General features: G+C 48.3%; 1 protein-coding gene across 2 annotated transcripts in view; it reads right to left on the bottom strand.

Moving 5' to 3' along the window:
• KCNJ5 (potassium inwardly rectifying channel subfamily J member 5) overlaps nucleotides 1-21,779 on the bottom strand; it is a 28,821-nt gene that overhangs the window by 6,086 nt on the left and 956 nt on the right. The window contains exons 2-3 of one of the 2 annotated variants that reach the window (XM_047824312.1): nucleotides 6,530-6,613; nucleotides 1,277-2,215 (exon numbers count right to left, since the gene is read on the bottom strand). In XM_047824312.1, coding sequence (XP_047680268.1) covers nucleotides 1,277-2,213 — 937 coding nt within the window. In that variant the 5' untranslated portion in view covers nucleotides 2,214-2,215; nucleotides 6,530-6,613. The remainder of the gene's footprint in view (nucleotides 1-1,276; nucleotides 2,216-6,529; nucleotides 6,614-21,779) is intronic. The other variant, XM_047824311.1, reaches the window with a different exon arrangement.

Raw genomic sequence — 21,779 nt, 5'->3', positions numbered from 1 at the left:
AGTTTCCCACCCAGCCACCAGCCTCCGAAAGGTGAGGAAGGCTTGTTTGGCCATCTTTGTGACAGGCCGCTGAAATTCTGGGAGGCGGTGTGGTGCGGCAGACAAAACTCTGGATCTGTAAGTGGAATACCTGACTATGAACACCTTCTGTCTGCACGAAGCTGTGCGACGCAGCATCAATGTCTGCTTAGACGGGACTGGAGTGACCCTGGGGTGCTGTGGCGACAATTAGAAAACTACTTATCATTCCGAGCCTGAGTGCGTTTTCTCTGAGTGCTCCGTCTACTGGGTGAAAAGAAGAGAAAAGAAGGCAAGGAGAGGAAAAGAAAGAAGCCGGGTGCAGGGTTCTGCCGGAGGGCTCCTCACCCCAGGAGGTGTGGCAGGGGTGGTGGGAGTGGGGGCTCGCACAGAGGCCTTGGCCTTTGAGGAAGGGCTACCAGCTGCCTGTGAGGGTTCACAGCTGAGCAGGGAGGTGCCAGACTGGCCACGAAGAGGGCGTTTGCGTGGGGTGTAGATACCCTGTTTTCGGCTCGCCCTGTGTTCACTCAGCTGGCCTTCCGCAGGGAAGCTTATGGACAGGCTTCTCCAGAGGGGGGCCAGCCAGAAGAGCTGCTCCCATGGCCCTGGGGCATGGGCCTCTCTCCCAAAACAGGATCCTGTGACTTTGGGAATCCTTGTGTTTGGGAAATGCCACACCGGAGCCTCTTCTCGCAGAGTGACCGGCAGCACGGGGAGACACCGTCAAGTCCTGCTGTAAAGAAGCCAGGGCACCCTGTTTGACTGTATTTCTCCAAGTTCTCTGGTCACAGAACTCTGTTTGGGTAGACATGTGCTCCAGGATGGGGTGGGGCAGCGTGGCCTGCTGAAAGCGAGGGCCAGCTTTGAGGCCCCCTGCCTTCACAGGCATCCTGGCTCTTTGACCGGCTCTTGGACAAAAAGTAGACCAATAGCCTGCCTGTCTGTGCCTCTGTTTCTTTATCTGTAACTTAAGGACCATCATCTCACAGGAGGTGGGAGGGCATTAAAGGCAATATGATATGTTGAAAGTTTAAAACTGCGTGGGGCAATCGGAGGGTTCAGTGAACATTAGCTGTTGTTACTCCCTCTTGAATACTCCCTCTTGAATACACCCCTCAGGTCACACCATTAGAGACTGGGCTGGCTGAGTGTGCCATCCCAGGATTCTTAGCCACCAACCTCCACCTTCTAGTCCTGGTGACCTAAGCTCCCGGGCACATTGGAAGGTTCCGTGGCCGAGGAAGATAAAGTGTCTTACCTGTTGCTTCCACCATTCCTTCTAGAATGACCACGACTTCAAACTCCTCCTGATCCAGCTGGGCCCGAGACATCTCCCAGAAAGGGCTCTTCTCATTTATCTCGTGGGAGATGATGAGCGGAGACACCAGGAAGAGACGGTCATCCCCAGTGTCGAAGCCCACGTTAATGTCCGTCTGGTTCAGGGGGATGAACTCCCCTTCTTTGGTCTGCCGGGACTTGATGAGTTTGGCGCGGATGGAGGCCTCCACAATGTGGGAGTTGCGAAGGTCACCCACCCGGAACATGAGGCAGAGCTTCTCGTCCCGCATGGAGATGACCGCGTTGTTGGAAAACATGAGGGTCTCTGCTCTCTTCTTTGGCTGACTGATCTTGACAAACATGCACCCCACCATGAATGCATTGACGATGGAGCCAAGGATGGCCTGGACCAAGAGGAGTATGATCCCCTCTGGACACTTCTCTGTGATCACCCGAAAGCCATACCCGATGGTGGTTTCAGTCTCAATGGAGAACAGGAAGGCAGACACAAAGCCACTTAGGTTTTCAACACAAGGAATCCAATCTTGGTCACCAACGTGGTCCAGATCACCTCGGATGTAGGCAATCAGCCACCAAATGAAACCGAAGAACAGCCAAGTGATGGTGTAGACCATCGTGAAGACAAGCAGGTTGAAGCGCCATTTGAGGTCCACCAGGGTGGTGAAGAGGTCGCTCAGGTACCGATAGGTTTCTTGGACGTTGCCATGGTGGACGTTGCACTTGCCACTCTTTTCCATGTAGCGCTGGCGGGGCTTCTTGCCTTCTGCCAGCAGACGGGTGCGGTCTGTGGCGATGGGGATGTAATCCCGGGCCTGTTTGGGAATCTTCTTAGGGTCCCTGGGAGTGACTCCAATCTCCATATCCTGGTTCATAGCATTCCTAGAATCGCCAGCCATAGCTGGGATGGGTGGAGTTAAAAAAGACATCATCAGTGAAGTGGACTGTTCTGATTCACAGAAACACAGGCCTTCAAGGTCACCCTTGCTTCTGGGTTCTCAAAGGCCCCTCATCTGGTATACAGTAGACCCTACTGTGGCATTCTCAAGGGCAGGGACCATGTTTTCTTATATTACCTGCTTGTATCCCTGGTGCCTACTACAGGTTCTATCATATAGTAGCAGCTCAATAGTTGCTTGCTGAAGGAAGGATGGAAGGAAGGAAGGGAGTAAGCGAGGGAAGTGGGAGGGAGGGAGGAAGGAATAGTTGTTTGTTGGATGAGTAAGTATGCAGGTGCAAACCGCACATCGTGTTGAAGGGATTTAAAGATATGTGGGAGCAATTTAAACAATAAAATCACAACAATTTATTAAGTGCCTGCTACAGTCCATACATTACACATGGACCGTCACTTGTTATCACGACAGCTGGTTGGAGTTGGAGCGTGGGGTCTCACTGTTTGCTTAAGCGTCTATTTATTTCTAATAGTACCCCCCCCATTAGAATGTAAGCTCCGCATGGGCACAGTTGTGTCTGTTTTGTTCCCTCATACATTCCAAATACCCAGAGGCTATCCCAGAACATACTGTGTCCTCAAAAAGTACTTATTGGATAAATGAATAAATAAATAAGAAAATAGAGTCCCAAAGCAGTAAGCGATTAAGTGCTACCTGGGCTACCAAACATGTATGTAGGGGAGCTGATAATCTGGATTCTTGATCACTGGGCCCAAAGTCTGTGTTTTTTTCTTTTTATCTCCCTGTCTCCTCTCTTTTTGTCTCAGATCTCAGCAGCAGACAGAAAGGAAAAGGCAGTGGGTGTCGGATTCACCATGTGGTCACTCCTCCCGTCTGAGTGGGGAGTGCTGCCTGAGCACTTAGTAATATGACAAATTGCAGTGTAGACCCACCATTAAAAATCTTGACACAGTAATTCTGTGGCCTCTAAAAAACTGAAATGGACAGGACATTAATGCCCCTAAGGTTTTCAAAAGGGCTGCAAACTTTTATGTGGAATCAAAAAAGAATGCATGAAAACCAAACTCACAGATACAGAGAACAGATACAGGGGCAGTGAAATGGGTGAGGTGGTCAAAAGGTACAAACTTCTGGTTGGAAAATAAGTCCTGGGGATGTAATGTACAGCATGGCGGTTACAGTTAACAGAAAGATGCTAAGGGGGCCAGTCTTCAAAGTCTTTGTCACAAGAAAAACAATTGTAACTACACGTGGTGATGGATGTTAAGTAATTGTGGTGATCGTTTTGCAATGTATGCATCTATCAAATCATTATGTTATACCCCTGAAACGAATACAATGTTACATGCCAATTATCTCAGTAAAATATCTCAATATTTTACTCAAATATCTCAAAAAATAACTTTCAGAAAGGGCTGTGAAATGTTTTTGGAGGATATGCCATACTTTAAAGAAACATCTAGATACCTGTAATAGTCTGCTATTTTTCAGATATTCTGCCCCCTTGCATTTAAAATACTTTAAGGGGCATCTGGGTGGCACAGTTAAGCGTCTGACTCTTGGTTTTGGCTCAGGTCATGATCTCATGGTTTGTGAGTTTGGGCCCCACATCAGGCTCTGTTGCTGACGACATGAAGCTTTCTTGGGATTCTCTTTCCCCCTCTCCCTGCTCCTCCCCAGCTCCCTCTTTCTCTCTCTCTCTGTCTCTCTCTCTGCCTCTCTCTCTCTCTCAAAATAAAAAAATAAACTTAAAAAAAAAACAACTACTTTAAGACTCTGCTGAAACTAGGAATGACCATGAGAATCTCTACAGTTAATAATCACAGCTTAAATTTCTGAGCATTCATGAACCAGGCCATGTGCTAAGAAATTTACATCCATTAGCTCATTTCTCACAACAAAGCTATTAGACAGGAACTGTTATTATCCTCCCAATTTTCAGGCAAGGACAATGAAACTCAGTTAAGTGGCTGTTAGGATTTGAATCTTGGTTTATTTAGCTCCAGCCTGGGGTCTCACAGGACCCACCATACAATGGCTTCTAGACATTGATGTTCTATGGCTCCTGCTTCAACTAATGAGCTGCCTATTCTGGAAAGTTCTATGAGCTTCTGATCCTGGGGGAATTAACCTCAGGAGATGCTGTTACTCAGCCCTTCACCTTTACAAGTAAACTTGTCTTGATTTCACAGGTGCTCCCATTCCGAGGAAGCAGGGTCCCTGGTAGCAAATCCCAGATGCATGTTCTATAAACCATGGAGGAAGAGTTCACCCATCACAAAAAAGTCAGATGATCCTGGAAGACCTTTTTCTGTGCTGCCTTGGTGGTTGCAGCAATTTCAAGGTAACCTTTAAAATATCACATTGAAGGGTCATCAGGAAGGCTGTTTGTCTCAGACATCCGTTGGCCATTTCCCATTCTGCAGAGGGCCACCTGCTCCCTGCTCCCTCACATGGCAGTTACAAAGACAAATGATACCAGGAGCGAAATGCTTGGTGCTGCTTTGCAGAATCCCAAGCGTGATGTCACTCTGCCCCTTGGTAGGAGACTGTTTACTGACGACTCACTCAGAGATACCCAGAAACAATGAGAATTGCTGCTAATTCCAATGCCTTGTGTGCTCCTGGGGACTCCAGCTGTTGGAACCCAGAGAGCAGTCTAATAGGAGGGCTGTCCATGGACTCCCCAAGCCACTGACTCTGGGCAAGGGCAGGTGCGGTGCTGGCAAGAATGAGTCACTGGCTAGGGCACCTGGGGAAGCACCTTCTCCTGCCCCAGCTCTTCCGGAGAAACAGCTTTTCTGCTGATTTTCTGCACTGTTTCCTTCTTTACTTTTAAACATACTTTTGTATGTTCTTGTAGGAGAAGGCCTTGCTCTGTACTAGAAACAGAGAAAGATTTTCTAGGACCCCTCAGTCAAGATCTGAGAATTCGCTGTGCTCAGCAGACAGGGAAAGGGTTTACTTGATATTGGCATCCGTCCTCCAAGTGTACTAAAATCATCTGCTGGAATCGTTTCTTGCTCAGCCCAGGTTGAGATCTGGTTTCTAACCCAGCTTCCAAGAAACTTGTTCTGTGACCCAAGGAAAAACAGTGTTAACTTCTTTGCCTCAGTTTACTCTGCTATGACCCCAGATAATATTTTCCACCATTCCAGCTCTGGGGGCCATTATGGGGATCTAGGGAAAGACTACATGAAAACAAACAGAAGTGTGAATGTAAATATAGATCCACAAACTCTCCTTGAATTGAAATTTAATGCAATGTCCCATTAACCCCCACTTGAAGGATGAAGAAAGAGACACAGAGCATCTAAGTCAAGGATCGAAGGGCCCCAGTGGGCCATCTGCTGGGCAAGGCACCACGCTCACAGGTATGGAACCTCTCCTACCCGGATTTCTTCCTAAGAGTAAGTGAAATGCCCATTCTAGAAATCTTGGCCTCCAGTGCTATGGGCCCATAACATGAAAAGAATTTTTAGGGACGATGGAGATGAGCCTTTTGAATCAGATTTTCAAGATCTATTCTATTAACTCATGCACCCATTCAGCAAGCGTTAGTGGAGGAACCAGTCCAGCTTTTGTGCTAAGAGCTGGAGAGTAAGTAGTGAATGAGGTGATACAGACCCAGCCTCCATGCCCTTTAGAGTCTAGCACTGCCCCCTTTGAACCCAGGGGTCTGGGCCGGGGAGAGGCTTTGGACTGGAGGAGGCAAGCCAGTAAGAGAGCTGCTCTCTGCAGGACCAGGAAAGGCACTGACTTGAGCAAATCCCATTAAACCCCATCAGGCCTGGTGCCGCTACTCATCTGTAATCCTTTCCTGTGTCTGTGAGTAGGAAGCTGTGCCCAGACATGATTAAAACTCTTGGGAAAGACAGAGCCTGAAGTCCAGCAAAGTGGTGAAAACTCTTTGATATAAAAGCACAAACGGAGAAAGAATGAAAGGAGGCACAATCAAAGGAAGTTGTACTTAAAAAAAAATTTTTTTTTAACATTTATTTTTGAGAGACAAACAGAGACAGAGTGCGAGTGGGGGAGGGGCAGAGAGAGAGGGAGACACAGAATCCGAAGCAGGCGCCAGGCTCCGAGCTGTCAACACAGAGCCCAATGCGGGACTCGAACTCACAAACTGTGAGTTTAGATGATGCCTGAGTGAATCTGACATTCTTTTAAAGGGGCCTCTGTATTAAGAATTCCCACCCCTCCCCCACCCCTCCCCCACTGGACACACACGGTAAGCAAAGTCCTGTGTCATGGGGATGCTTTTTCTACAAAGTCAGGAGCCATGGACACAGTACCTTGATACAAGCTGCACTTGGAAGTCGGCAGGGTTTCCGGAAGGGAGCACTAGGCTGGGAGTCTTGTTTCAGACTGGTTCCCTACTGTGAAAAGGAGAAGAGCAGATATCCTTCACGATTTCTTCCTTTCTCTCTTACATATGCTGAGTCAGTGTCTTCCCGGAGATTTGAGATATGGGATGAGGCTGGAGGAGGGGTCATGAAGAACATACTCCTGTTTCAGGCTAAATATTTGTATACTGTTCTACATGAATCTCTGTGGCTATTACTGAAATATGAAAATGCTCCAAATGGTTGATGAATAGGCTGTCCCAATGCTCTTGAGGACCTTCAAGATTAGCAGGGAGTAGGGGCCCTGGGTGGCTCAGTCGGTTAAGTGTCGACTTCAGCTCAGGTCATAATCTCAAGGTTCGTGGGTTCAAGCCCCACGTCGGGCTCTGTGCTGACCGCTCAGAGCCTGAGGCCTGCTTCAGATTCTGTGTCTACATCTCTCTTTGCCCCTGCCCCACTTGTGCTCTGTCTCTCTTTCTCTCAAAAATAAATAAACATCCAAAAAAAGAGAGAAAGATTAGCAGGGAGCATTAAAGGTGTTACCAATGGAGTATGTGCTGGGGTATAGAGAAGGCACATGCAGGCGGGCAGAATTCTAAGATGCCCCCATTATTCCTGCCCCCCCCATAGAAACTCCCTGTAATTCCCCCAGATCTGGGGAAGGGATACTCTCTCCCGTGACACGCCACAGCTGACTTTAAGAAAGGGAGACCACCTGGGGTGAGCCAGACCTAATCAGGTAAGCCCGTAAAGGGACTGGGGCTTTTTCTGAAGCAGAAGCTTAGAGGCATGGGCGGAATTAGATGAGAGGGAGAGGCTCTTGGCTAGCTGTGAACATGGAGGGGGCCAAGTGGCAAGGAAAGTAGTGACCTCTGGGAGCTGACAGCAGCCCCTCGTGACAGCCAGCAAAGAAACAGGGACCTCGGTCCTAATAACCACCAAGAACTAAGTTCTGCCACAACCAGAGGAGCTTGAGTTCCAAAGGAGTGCGTAGCTTGCTGACACGTGGATTTCAGTCTTCTTAGACTCAGAGCGAAGAACACAGTCATGTCATGCTTGGACTTCTTACTTAAGAACCCTAAGCCTAAAACTGGCTGTTGTTTTAAGCCATTTAGTCTACAGTCGTTTGTTGTGCAGAAAAAAATAAGACAAAACAAAACAAAACAAAAATAAACAAAACCAAAAAAACCCACTAACACAGACTAGAAGGGGGAACCAGGTAATAAGTAGTTAGGAAAGCTGACCCTGGCATCAGATTGCCCAGCTTCTGATCTGACCTGGAGCTGAGGGACTTTGGGGGAAGTTACTGCTCTGAGCCTCAGTTACTTTTTCTGTAAAATGGGGATGATGAGGGGACCAACCAGGGAGGGCTGCCGTGAAGACTGAATGAAGGTTGAGGCCAGTACTTATTTTCCATCCAGGGTAGAGTTGTGGGGGTGGGGCAGGAGGGTTTCAAGCAATTCAGGAGAAGAAAGAGCCAACAGCCCCTAGTGTCTACTGGGTGTCAGCATCATGCTTCCAGCAGCTTCTTTCACTCCACAGGGAGGCACGGTCTTTATTTTCCAAAGAGGGACACTGAGGGGGAGCGTGAATAACTTGCCCAGTCACACAGCAACTGTGGAGAAGCTCTCTAGAACCCACAGTAGTTGTGCTGGATGAGTCATTGCTGCTTGGAAAGGAGCTCTCACCTCGCTCCCGTCTCTCTGGGGTCCCCAAGCGGCTGGGCCTGAAGAACTTTCTAAGAACTCTGTCGCCCGTGGCCCTTGCACGTAGAGGCAGAGGCTGTTCTGGGGCTCAGATATGGGTGGCTCACTCTTCTGCTCCTCTCTTCCTGGGTCCCGATGAGCTGCCCTCCTGGGGCAAGAGCGGGACGAAGAGGGGGAGGGAAGGTGACCAGGACAGGGGAGCCCCAAGCACGAGCATGGCGGGGGTCTGGGAATCCCTAGAGGGGGGGCCTGGAGCATGGGGTCGGGGTCCCCTGGCGTGTCCAGCATGACCCCGGCCACTCTCCCATTGCTGGTCTCTTGGAATGAGACGCAGGGGGCTTTCTATGACCCTTTTCTCAGCAGGCTGCCAGAGGACAAAAGGTTGGAAACTGCAGTTCTGGCCTCTGCCTTTATAGCTCCCTCGGGGCCACCCCGGGCTGCCCTTCCTGACCGACGCACAAGCAGCTGGAGAAGCTCGGGGGACAGGGGAGAGCAAGACCGGCCCTGTCCCTTGGATGGGTGGGGCTGGCCCAAGAAATCCATGTCTGAGCCCTGCTTCCCCAAGGAGGGGGTCAGCGGCCCCAAACCCCCAGAGCCTGTGTCCAAACCACACTGATGGGCTGGCTGCTGCCAGGGGGCCAGTCCCGCTCTCCCAGCTTTCAAAATAACCATCCTTTAAAAAAAAAAAAAGAAAAAAAGAAAAACTTCAGCGCATTCTGTGGTTTAATGGCAAAAGAGCACAGTAGTAATACATCTTTAAAAACCCATCAGGTATTTTATTTTAAAGCGCAATCATTTTGCAGCTATTTGTTCTTGTTCACTTAGATGGAAACCTATTCTTTAATTTAGTGTGTTGTGATTTTATTTTTTGAACCTAAGTTCAAAAACGATCTGGGTAATAGCACGTGTGAGACTAGGCGTACAAGCCCATCGAAAACTGTAATGCACAGATTCAGTCATTCATCCAATCCGTGAGACCTCCACTGACCCCCCTGCAGGCTTTAACTGTGCTGGGCCCTGGGGGTAGGAGGAGGTAGATGAGCACTTTACCACCTTTCTTGTGCTTTCTAGTCCCAGAGATCTTGTTAAAATGCAGATTCTGATTCGGCTGGTCTGGGGCTCCCAGAGTCTGCATTTTATCAAGGAGCTTCCAGTCATGTTAATGCTGCTGATCCTCTCTTTTTTAAAAAAAACTTTTTTTAATGTTTATTTTATTTTTGAGAGGGAGAGAGACAGACAGACAGAGTGTGAGCAGGGGAAGGACAAAGAGAGCGGGGAAACAGAATCCGATGCAGGCTCCAGGTTCTGAGCTGTCAGCACAGAGCCCGGCATGGGGCTGGAACTCATGAACCGTGAGATCATGACCTGAGCTGAAGTTGGACGCTAACTGACTGAGCCACCCAGGCGCCCCTCTCTCTCTCTTTTTTTTAATGTTTATTTATTTTGAGAGAGAGAGAGAGAGAGGGGGCACGTGAGCGAGGGTCAGAGAGAGTGAGAGAGAGTGAGAATTCCAAGCAAAGCTCCATGCTGTCAGCGCAGAGCCCGACTCAGGGCTTGATCTCAGGAACCCTGAGATCCTAACCTAAGCGGGTATCCAGAGTCCCTTGCTCTTGGGTGGTCGCTTCCCCAGCTGAGCCACCCATGCGCCCCCTGCTGGTCCTCTTGGAGTTGCAAGACTTCCCTGCAGGTGTGCATTGTAATCAGCCCGGAGCTGGACACCAGGCTGATGCCTACGTCCCGCCCCCAGAGAACCTGACCCCAGGGGATTCTAACAGCAACCAAGATCGAGGACCACTAGTGTCTTTTCTGCCTTCTAGGAGTCACGGCCTGCTGGGGAACACACGGCAAACAGTCAGGGTAGCAGAGAGTGATGGCCAGACCAAGAGAGAGGTCTTAATTTGGCTTGGCCAGGGTGAGTGAGGAAGGGCCAGGAACGACTTGGTGAGGAAGGTACCCGGCGAGTGAGGTGGAGTGAGCCTGCTCGCCATGAGACGCTGGTGGGCTAAGCACCTGTCATGAGCCATCTCTGTGCCAGGTGATGTTTACACACTGTCTCATTTAATATTCAAATAGATCTATTAAGCCTGCCTTAATTTACAGATGATTTAGTAACTTGCTGAACGTCACTGAGCTATTAAGCGGCTGGACCGCGTGTGTCTGATTCTAAAACCTCTAAAAGCGGCTGCTGCTGCCTCTGAGGTTACTCGGCCTCGGCCCTCGGGGTTTGACCAGGCTCTCAGTGGCTCTGAGCCTCAGGGGGGACCCGACCCTGAAATATCTGGCCCAGGAGACTGCCAGACGGACACGCGCCTGGTCTGTGCCATGCAACCACTTCAGGATCTGCTGCTGGGCAGCCCCACGTCCCCAGGCTGCCCGGAGCCGCCTTCCTTTTTCCCCCGAGGGGACTGTACCTTCCATCCACCCTCCTACTTGCCCTCAGAGGCCCCCTGCTCAGGCTTACAGCTGCTCCTTGACTTTTCTAACAACGGCAACACTTGCCCCCACAGGTCCCTAATTGTTCCAAAGAGACGGGGGGGGGGGGGTCTGTGTGTCCCAGCTGACACCTGTTCAGGTATAATCACCGAGCACCCCTTCCACTCCCAGAAATGTCAGGGTTTGCACAACATGGCCCCATACAGGGAAGACACAACTTCCCGGCAGTCACCGATTCCTCTAAGAGTAAGTCTCCTGCCTCTAAGGTGTGTCTATTTCTGCCAGGAGTGGGGTGAATACCTTGCCATTCCTGAATTTCTTAGCTGAGTGGGGCGTGCAGCCTGCGGTAACCAGAACCCATGAGGCTGGTGCCAGACTCTGCGGTCCACGGAGCTCAGTGAGTGGAGGTACTCGGCTGAATTCTTTCCGTGCTCACTGGCCACATACAGATAATATAATTTCTGCCATTTTGCATTTGAATAGAAGCTCTCTTTAGGCCTTCACTTTCATGTTTTTGATAGAGACAAGGATTTTAAAAGATTTAATTCTCTTTATCCTGGGAAAAGCAATTATATGAATACATAAGTGCAACCAAAACTTGCTCTGGGTTTCGGGAGCACAATACGGAGCGGTGGGGAGTGAGGTGAGGACACACACACAATCCTAATGGGAACAACTGTTATTCAGCCGCTGCTGGTTGTTACCATGCCAGACTGTGGAGCTGGTGCCGTTAAGACCTTCCTCTTTCTTTTTCCAGAAAAGCAAGAGATGAAGACTTTTTTTTTTAGATGAAGACTTTTAAACAGGGATTTTTTTTTTCAACGTTGACAATGAATTCAACCATTTTTGAAACAGCAAGCTAACCAAAGAAAATAGATCCGTGAGTCAGATTCAGTCTGTCAGCTGCCAATTTATACTCCTGGGCTCCTGAGTCGGAGAGAGGCTTTTTCCTCACATGGGCGCGTTGGATTGTACTTTGAGTTATGCTGAGCATGGCGTTAAGAGTTGTGGTGGCACCAGAAAATTCTCCCTAACAGGTCTTCTGTGAACACGGCCTGTCAGCCCTCAGTACACGGGAAGCCAGAAGGCCCATCTGGGACTCCCATCACAGCAAGGAGAGGGGTAAATGGGTTGTCCTTCCCTGCCCACTGGTCCGGTTCCTATGGTCCTAACAAGCCCTGTCTCCTCACCGACAGCCTTGTCCTCCCCAGTCTCCTCCATTGTGCAGGTGACTGTCGCGACCCCTCCGCCTTCCTACAGTGAATCTTCTGTCTAGCTGCCTTTCCCTCTCTGATTGCACCCTTTGCAAGTACGCCATCACGAGCAGAATCTTGGACAAGCATCGCAGCCCGCCATCTCAGTCACTGTGGATGTGGTTCTCAGCGGGGAGAAAGTTCTATAATGTCTATAAATGCCTCAGAGAAGGTGGAGGGAGCTCCCTCTCCAGAGGGGGGCTGTAGGGACAGGAGCATGGGGCAGGTCAACTCCCGAGCTCGTTTCTGGCTCCCAGGTAATGGATGCTGATCACCAGCGATGACAGAACCCTAGAACAATGGGACTGCGAGGCTCTGACGCGGGTAGGGTTCGACCACCTGTGCTGGCCTTAGGCCCAGGCTGCTCCTCGCTCTCGTGGGCCCGCAAGGGCTTGGGGAACGCCTACTGTTGGTTCTGCTCTGAGCAGAGTGCCCAGTAAAGGGGGTTCTGCCAAGATCTGCCATTGCCAAAGTGAACTTGGGCACCCCTCCCTCTGGAGTGCAGAGGTCTCCCATGGCTTTGTGGGTGGGGGTCCATGTGCATGTGGAAGGAGCAGAGTGAAGGGCTTTCATTGAAACACGGAGCCAGGGACAATGTGGTGGGAGGAACCGCCTGTGTCAGGACACTTCATCACTGCGGATGTTCTGGCACACCATGTTCCTGATAGCTCGGCTGCCAAGGCCACTGCGAGGGAGCCACTGTGGAAGGCAGGTGAGGAGGCCTCAGACGACGAGGGCCCTGCCCCCCCACCTCCCGACCGCATCGGCCTGGCTCAGGCTGCCCCTTCCTGGAGAGCGGTCACAGACTCACACATCTCCCCCTGCCCAGGCATCCCAGGCAGCATCCATCATGGGGCAGCCTCTCTCCCTTCCAAGGAAGGGGAGCCCTTGAATCTGGCCCCTCGGCACGAGTGTGATTATTATCTAGAGCCAAGTCAAGGTCTGAGGCTGCTCCTAGAATAACTCAGCTGTGCCTCGTTTCCACTCAGAGCATCTATTCCGTCTGCGCCCCACCTTCCCTCTGCCCTTTCCACTCGTTCTGCTATCGTTTAAAACATGTGCTGGATTTATTTCCTGTAGCTGGTGACGCTGACTTCTTGTTTTTCTTCGCAGAACAGCCGTCGAAGTGAAATGTGCATGCGTATGCTACTCCAAATAGGTGCCTTGTGTAAATCAGCTCACTTAACCATCCCAACAACATTTTAGAGCGAAGAACTGTGTCTGTTAGACAAACAAGGAGACTGAGAGTCAGAGAAGGTAAAGAAGTTGCCGACGGTCACGTGGCTCCTAAACAGCAGAACCCGGTTTTGAACTGACCGTGGCCGAATTGCAGAGCTGGTGCTCTCCTGCTCTCCCACGTGAAGCCCATCCAAGTCCAGAGCACTAAACAGAGTGCGATCTTGGTTCTGAATTATAATCCTGACTTTCCTGGCCGCATATCTGGCTCTGAATTACACATTACTGCATAGGTCCCTACCTGGGGTCTCTTTCCTATGTAAGAAATGGAAATATCCAAGGGAATCATAATGGTAATGAGATAGCTACCATTGTTTCAGGGAAATTCTACACTACCAGATAATAGTATAATATACTTCGTTCCCTAACCTGAATTGTTACAGGCTAAGAGCAGGCACGAAGTTATGAAATAATACCAGTATTATCGGTATATGTCATCAGGATGGAATAATAATAGTAATTGGCATCTCTGTTGGGGGTCTCTTAGAACTCTTGGATTGGCTCATGAGAATCCTATAATATTAATCTCACTTGCTAGTTGCATAGTTGTGGCTTACACAGGGCACACAACTGCTAGTTAACTCCCTCCCAAGATGATGACACTGTAGACACAGCAACACTGAGTGTGAAGTTTTATGTCATATAAACACTGAAAAACGTAACAAAGGCTTAACAGGTGGCTTTGACTTCTGGATGCACTTCTGGTGAAGGGGGCCAGTCAATGCCACAAGGGGCACCAGAAGGTTGAGTCTGGGGCCTTCGGAGCCGTGGGCAGCCCAGACAAGGGAAGATAATTAGCTATCTTTCAAACTGCATCTTTGGAGACTTCGGCACCAACATTCTAAGGAAGTAATAAAAATTTGTGTGTTATTTTATGGTATCTGGAGAGAAACATGTACTCTATGAGAAGTGCTGTGGACTAATCCCCTGTTACTTGTCATTAAAGAAACAAAAATACTGACACTGCACCATAGAGATAAAAAGCAAGGAGAGGAGGATTAAAGGGTGTTTCACTCAAGGTTTTGTTTTGTTTTGTTTTGTTTTGTTTTGTTTTGTTTTTTTGGAAGACACAGTTCTTGTCCGAAACGGGAGCAGGCAGATCTGGCACTTGCTGGTGGAGTTCAATTCTTTGGAGAAAATACAGAGACAAAAAGATCATTTTGATGGTATTGAGAAGGTTTCCTTGAGTAGATTTGAGTCCAAATACACCTGGCAATTTTTAAAAGGGCAATATTAGGCCTATTTCAAGGTATGGAATATAGATTTGAAAGTCTTAATCACGGTGTGAGTACTTTTCAAGCAATTGAACATTTCATATGTCCCTAATTATCGAGCAGTGCCTCTATGGAGCAGGCCTGGAAGCCTGTGACTGAGGTTCCCAACTCGTTTGGCCCTCATTTGCTTAAGATGGAATATCTCATTGCCTTTCTCGGCAGGCTGCTGTGGGCCACTCGAGGGGCCCTTCCGTCTATTTTTCCTAATACTTAGCCGTGGCTTACCGGCCACAATGCAGATTCACCCACCCAGCCCCCTGCAGATGATGTATGAAAAATCATGAATAAAAGGGCATGAAAATCAAATTAATTCATTTTCCATTTCCCCCACATTTGTATCTGTCTATCCAGTACTTTTCCTTTTTAAGCCTGCTGTCCCTTTGAAAGCGAGCAGCACGGTTATAATACATTCTCCTCATCGTAACCCTGCACTGTATGCATTCTGCATTAAATAATAAAGGAGATTAATAATTAAATCAAAATGAAAAACCACTTGTTTCCTGTCTACAGCCCAAGGGACAGATTTCCTGGGCTGGTGCCAATTTATCAATGATGATTAGAGACTAGGAGGCAGGAGAGGTGCAGAGAAGACAACCACGAGAAAGCAGAGTCATGTGAATATGAACGTACTGATGTACGAGGGAAAAAGAAGGGACGATGATGACAGGTAAGTGAATGGGGAGAAAAGACCAGAGAAACAGTATGACAGGTAAAATCCCAATAATTATAGTTGAAACCTACTGGGGGCTCACCATACCCCACATTGGACTCTAAATGCTTTACATGTGTTAACTCGTAATCATTTCAGAACAGGCGTGAGATAGATACTGTTTCCCCCATTTTACAGATGAAGAAACTGAGGCACAAGGCAGGGTAAGCCAACTGCCCCAAAGCTAGTGTTTGCGTGGACTGAAACCCAGGCTAACTGGCTCTAGGCTCATTCTCAGAGTCCAAGGACAAAAAACAGGGAATGCCCCAAATGCGAGGAATGACAAATATTAAGGGAGAATAGACAGGAGAAGTCGGCGAGAATATGACAAAGATAAAAGCCTAAGAATAAAAGACTTGAGAGTGAAAGTAGGTTAAGAAACAAAGGATGAAAAGACAAAACAGTGAAAGTGAATACAGGCAAGAAGAAGAAAAGAAAGAACAGAGATGATCAATCAAGGGGAATAAGTCATCAAGTGCTTGTCTGATGCTTTTCCTTTGCTATCTTGTTTTTCCATGCCATGTCAAGGTAGGTGTTACTATACCAATTTTACAGAAGGCAAAGTGAAGGTCTGAGAAGTGATATACACAAGGTCACACAGTTGGTTTATGGGAGATCAGACATTTTGTTGATTACAAAATATCAATGAGGGCCACCTGGGTGGCTCAGTCGGTTAAGCGCCTTCCTCTTGGTTTCAGCTTAAGTCACAATCTCACAGTTCCTTGAGTTCAAGCCCTGTGTCGGGCTCTGTGCTGACAGCACAGAGCCTGCTTCGGATTCTGTCTCTCTCTCTCTCTGCCCCTCCCTCGCTCTCTCTTCTCTCTGTCTCTCTCAAACAAACTTTAAAAAAAAGTGTCAATGAAAGACATTAAGGAATATCTAAATATACTGTATACCTAAATATAAATATACCTTGTTCATAGACTGGAAGACTCAATAACAGTAAAGATGTCAATCCTCCCCAGACTGATGTGCAGGCTTAATGCAATTCCTATCAAAATCCCACCAGATTTTTCATAGGTAGAGAGATTATGCTAAAATTTCTATGGAAAGGTAAACGAACTAGACTATTCTTGTAAAACAGTTTGAAAAAGAATAAAGTGGAAGAAATCAGTCTAGTGCATTTTAAAACTTATTGTCTAGCTAAGTGATCAAGTCTAAGTGGAACCGGAGGAGAGACAGACACATAGATCAATAGAACAGAACCCGGAACCTAGAAATAGACCTTCACAAATATACCCCACTGGTTTTTGACAAAAGCACAAACCGGATTCAATGGAGGAAAGACTGTCTTTACAACAAATGGTATCAGAACAATAGCCACAGACAGAAAGATGAACGTGACTGAGTCTCAGACCTTATACAGAAAGTAACTCAAAATGAATCACGCACAAAGTATAAACGAGACAGCTGTACAACTTTTAGGAAACAAAAGAAAACCTGCGGAAACCTTCAAGATCTACAGCAGGCAGAGAATTCTTCGACTTGACACCGAAAACCTCATCCATAAAAGGAAACACCTATAAATTGGACCTTGTCGGAATTAAAAAGTTTACGTTTTGCTGAAAAAGACCTTTTTAAGATGAAAAGACATACTCCAGAGTAGGAGAAAATGTTTGCAAACCATGTATATGGCAAGGGTTAGTACCTGGCATGCATACAGGACTCTCGAGATCCAACAGTAAAGCAAACAATCTAATTAGAAAATGGGTCTAAGACACGAAAGGACATTTTCCTAAAGAGAACATATGGGGAGCAAACAAACACATGAAGAGATGGCCAATATCATTAGCCATTAGGGAAATGCAAAACCACAGTGAGATCTCATCGCACACCTATGAGGATGGCTAAAATAAAAAATAGTGACACCACCACATAGTGGCAAGGATGTGGAGAAAACGGATCACTCCTCCTACACTGTGGATGGGAATGTAAAATGGTACAGCCACTATGGAAAACAATTTGACAGTTTCTTGAAAAACTAAACATATAATTACCATGTGAACCATCAATTGCACTTCTGGGCACTTATCCCAAAGAAATGTAAACTTACATTCATGCAAAAACCTGTATACAAATATTTATAGCAGCTTTATTCATAATAGCCTCAAACTGGAAACAACCCAGATATCCTTCGAGGGGTGAATGTTTGAATGACTTCCACATCCACACTGAGATATGACACAGCCCATATACTCATGCACACACACACACACATACACACACACACACACATATCCCTGGATCAATCTCCAGAGAATTATACTGATTGAAAAGCCAAAAGGTAGGGTCACCTGGGTGGCTCAGTTGGTCAAGCATCTGACTTCGGCTCAGGTCATGATCTCGCAGTTCATGGGTTCAAGTCCAGAATCAGGCTCCCTGCTGTCAGGGCAGAGCCTGCTTCAGATCCTCTGTCCTCCTCTCTCTCTGCCCCTCCCCCTCTCATGCTCTAGTGCTCTCTGTCTCTTTCTCTCTCAAAAATAAATAAACATTAAAAAATATTTTAAAAAAGAAAAACCAAACGGCTATATACTGTATGACTAAATTTATATAACATTCTTGAGCTGATAAAAACTAGAAATGAGGGCAAGTTAATGGCTGCCAGGGGGTGAGGAAGAGGTGGGACCGGAGGGAAGTAGGCGTGGCTATAAAAAGGGGCAGCATGAGAGATCTTGGCTGTGAGGGAAATGTTGTTTTGTTGAGTGAACATTTAAGGTAAAGATTCAGGGGGAATCTGAATGGATGAGAAGAAGGACCAGTGCAAGTGCAAGCCCCGCCCCTCCCCACCCCGCCCCCCTCCAGGTCAGTCTCAGGGCCTCTGGAACTGGGCTCCTTCCTTGGGCTCCCTCCTCTCTTCCACCTCACTGAATTTTTGAGCCCCCTTGGAAAGCTTTCCTGCTTCTCCCTGGCCTTTCCTCTGCCCTTTTGCCTCACTGTGATGGCTCTTAGCTCTGATGCTGCGAGGTATTCGTGGACACGTCTGCTTTCCTCGGGTAGTCAACAGAGAGAACTCCAAAGTCGGGCAGGCAGGGTGTGTCAATGACCCAATCTTGTAGCGAAGGTTTCTTCCCTGGCCTGTGGTAGGAGCTCCATACACATTTTTATTTTTATATCTTTATTATATTTTTAAGTTTGTTTATTTATTTAGTTTGAGAGAAACAGAGACAGCGTGAGCAGGGGAAGGGCAGAGAGAGAGAGAAAGAGAGAGAGAGAGAGAAAAAAAATCCCAAGCAGGCTCTGCACTGTCAGCACAGAGCCCTACATGGGGCTCAAACTCACGAAACCGCGAGATCATGACCTGAGCCGAAACCAAGAGTGGGACGCTTCACCGACTGAGATACCCAGGGGCCCCTCCATATGCATTTTTAAAGGAATACGTGAGTGACATTTAAGTTCGTCCAATAAAGGACACTTTCCAAAGTGACTCAGGCACCCTGACTGGCGCTGTAAGGCCTACATACCTTACTGTCCAGTGGGGTTGCTCTCTGATAGTCCAGGTTAGCTGACTGGCATAACTTTGGTTCGTAAGGGGCTCTTATAAACCTGGGCACCTGTGGGGTCTGTTATCGCTGCTGGATGGCCAGCTTCCTGGAAAGGAGGCAGGACTTAGTCTCTGTTGCTCTTATGACTCTCCTCCCGGCCAGACTCTGGGCATCCAGTGCTCAACAGCACGATCTTGGGAGGGACAGACTCGGAGGGCAAAACACACAGGACACGGGTTCAACCCCCTGATGGTACTTCTCTGCCCTACTTCCTCACTGTTCGTTTTGAGCAGCAAGAAATAATGTAGGAAGATGGCATTAGGGCCTACCTCATATTACAGTAAGAAGCCTGAGATGTGGGACAGGACAAAGAGGCGGACAGCACACCCAGCCTCAAACAACCAAGTTTGAGGATGAGAGTTTGGGGAGAATGAGAGTTTGAAAGCCCTTCGTGGGTTCTCCTTCCCTCCTTCTGCATTTATTTCTCCACCCCCGGCCACCAGCCTCTCTGGCCACCATATGGGTTGACCCTCGGTGACCCGGAAGCGCTGTTGCCACCTGACCAACTGGTTGGGTTATCCCTGACCTTTGCCCCTCAGCGTGCTCTGGCCTGGAATGATAACGGAGCTTAACATTTGTGCACCAGCCAGGATCTCCAGGGTCATGTGTTAAAGGTTTGGCTCTGACATTTAAGTTAACACGGTTGTTGGCAAGGCTTGCTGCCATCCGGGGCTCTGTTGACTAGAATAGCTCACTTATCAGAATGTCAAGGTAGGAGGAACTAGATAAGCTTGCTGCACTGGCAGGGACATGGCCCCGTTCCTCAGCAGCCAGGGTCTCAGGAAGGGGGAGCCATCCCCTCCGTTTCCAAATAATCCCAGAGAAAGCCACCCACAAGTCTCTTAGAGAAATACATTCAGGTGGTTTTTGTTTGTTTGTTTGTTTGTTTCAAATGCCTCACTACACTCCTTTGTGTTTGATCTCCCATGCTTCTTATCTTTTCTTTAGGAAAAAGAGAAAAATTCCTCCATGGCTGACAGCTGTCTCAGGAGACATCTGATGATGGCCCCTCTCTTAGAAACGCTGCCAGCTCTCAATGGCCTGCCTGTAGCTCAGACACAGTGAAAATTTGAATCTAAACATGGCTCCTTCAAACCACTGAATGGACTCCTTCTTTCCCCCCAGGGTACTCCCACCCCCAGCCGAAATAATCAGTATTGCCCAGAAAATGCAAGCTTTTGCTCTCATGCTCCGACGTGGAAGGCATAACCGTGCCTGAAAGACCACGTTCCAAGGCTCTCAAAGGTTAATTGTTCCTGGCACATGCTAAGTGATCAAATAAATGTTTGTTGAACTGATTTAAAAACAAGAAGCTGAAGTAGATGCCATTTTCAAGTACGTGAGCGCCCAGCACACCTATTTGTGGCTTTGCCCACAGAAGGCATGGGGAACTAGGTCACTTTCAGAGCAAATGCTAAGTGGAGAATGGACGATCTGGTTGTCTCTTCCCTGCTGTGGGGTTAACTCCATCACAGGGGACTACGGCAGTGTTGGAGTCTCCTGAATTTCTGGACAGGAAACCCCGGCAGGCATTTGCAGGAAGCCCCAAAGGGATGCTGCCACTCAGCCGGCCGGGGACACTGGGGCAGAGAGAATGTCTGTGACAGAGCCATGCTGATGTTTCCACAGTGGGAGAGCTGGGCTCTGCTCAGCATGTGCCTGTGGACTCAGGGGTGCCCATGTTGGGGAATCCCGCTGAGATCTGCCTGCATCCCCAGAGAAGGCAGCAGAGTTTTCGGACCAGCCCCTTCTCTTTGCTCACGCTTATCGCTTATCCGGTCCCCACTGCTTGCTGGATGGAGTTAGTTCATTCATCCAGTGTCTAATGCAGGCGTGCTACTTCAATAAGACATGTTGCCTGCGAGGAGTACCGGCAGACTGTAGTGGCTTTTGGAGAGGACAGAAGTCTGTGTGAGTGGTCCCCTTTCAGCCAGAGAGCTAGATAGTGTATCTAGAACACGGCTCGGGGAGATAGGGAGGACTGTGGAATGTGCAGACACGCTCTCTATGTGATGTTTCCCCCTTCGGTGGTGACCCTGGTGCTGTTCTGATAATTTAGGCTGCTGTAATAACATATTATCAATCTCATAATTAATATGCAGAGCCTGACAAGTAATAAACACATAACAAATGGCCCAACATACTCCTTCCAAGGTAAAAGAAGGTTGTCTTTTTCCACCCTCGGGCTGTAAGTCTCTACTCTGTGAACTCCGTTTCAGATTGTCTGGGTCCAGGATGGTACAGGGGATGGGAAGAGGTGAGAAGGGGAAAGTAGGAGAAACAGCCGATGGAAGAAGAGACAACCCCATCGCATACACAAAATGCCCAGTGTCACGTAGTCAGCGTTCAATAAACGACAATTCCTTAATATTACGGCCAAGAAGCATGCACCCTGAGTGCGTGAGGCCATCTAGGATCAGATCAATAGTTTAAAATCCCAGGCAAGGTGACAAAGCTCTTCGTGCCAGAGCCCAAACGAAGGCCTCCTCCCCCTAACTTCCACACCATCCACACCCTGCTTGGTTCTTCCACCAGATTCTAGGGCGCCCCAGAGCCTCATCAGCCAGCTGATAGGATTTACACCCGGCTTTGAGGAAAAGGTACAGATTGGGAAGGCCAGCGTACCTTTCGGGGTTACTGTTTAATAGTGGAAAGAGTCTGGCTTTGAAGTCGGAGGACAAGGGTTTAGGGGATAATAGCTCTGCCATTATTCCCGCTCAGAACTCTAAAGCTGTGGTCTCATCTGTAAAGCCGGCGAATGACCTCCACCCCGCGGGACAGGCATCCAGATGAACTCATGTGAATGTGTCTGGCTCAGTACTTGGTTCCATAAATATTAGCTTTTTTTTTCACTGCTTCTCTCCCACTGGGAAAAGTGCTTTGTGAACCAGAAAGCCCTATGATGTGGTTAGCTTAGCGGTGAGAAAAAGGTACATTTTGGAGTCAGGCCCAGGTGAGAATCTCACTTGTGAGCTGGGTACCTCCCGCGAGTTACACAGCCCCACGTAGCTGCAGCTTCTCAGCCGGAGAAGGCAGATGTGAATAT

Source organism: Prionailurus viverrinus, chromosome D1, assembly GCF_022837055.1.
Source record: "Prionailurus viverrinus isolate Anna chromosome D1, UM_Priviv_1.0, whole genome shotgun sequence".
Classification (NCBI taxonomy): Eukaryota; Metazoa; Chordata; class Mammalia; order Carnivora; family Felidae; genus Prionailurus; species Prionailurus viverrinus.
This window is presented reverse-complemented; position numbering and strand designations above follow the sequence as displayed.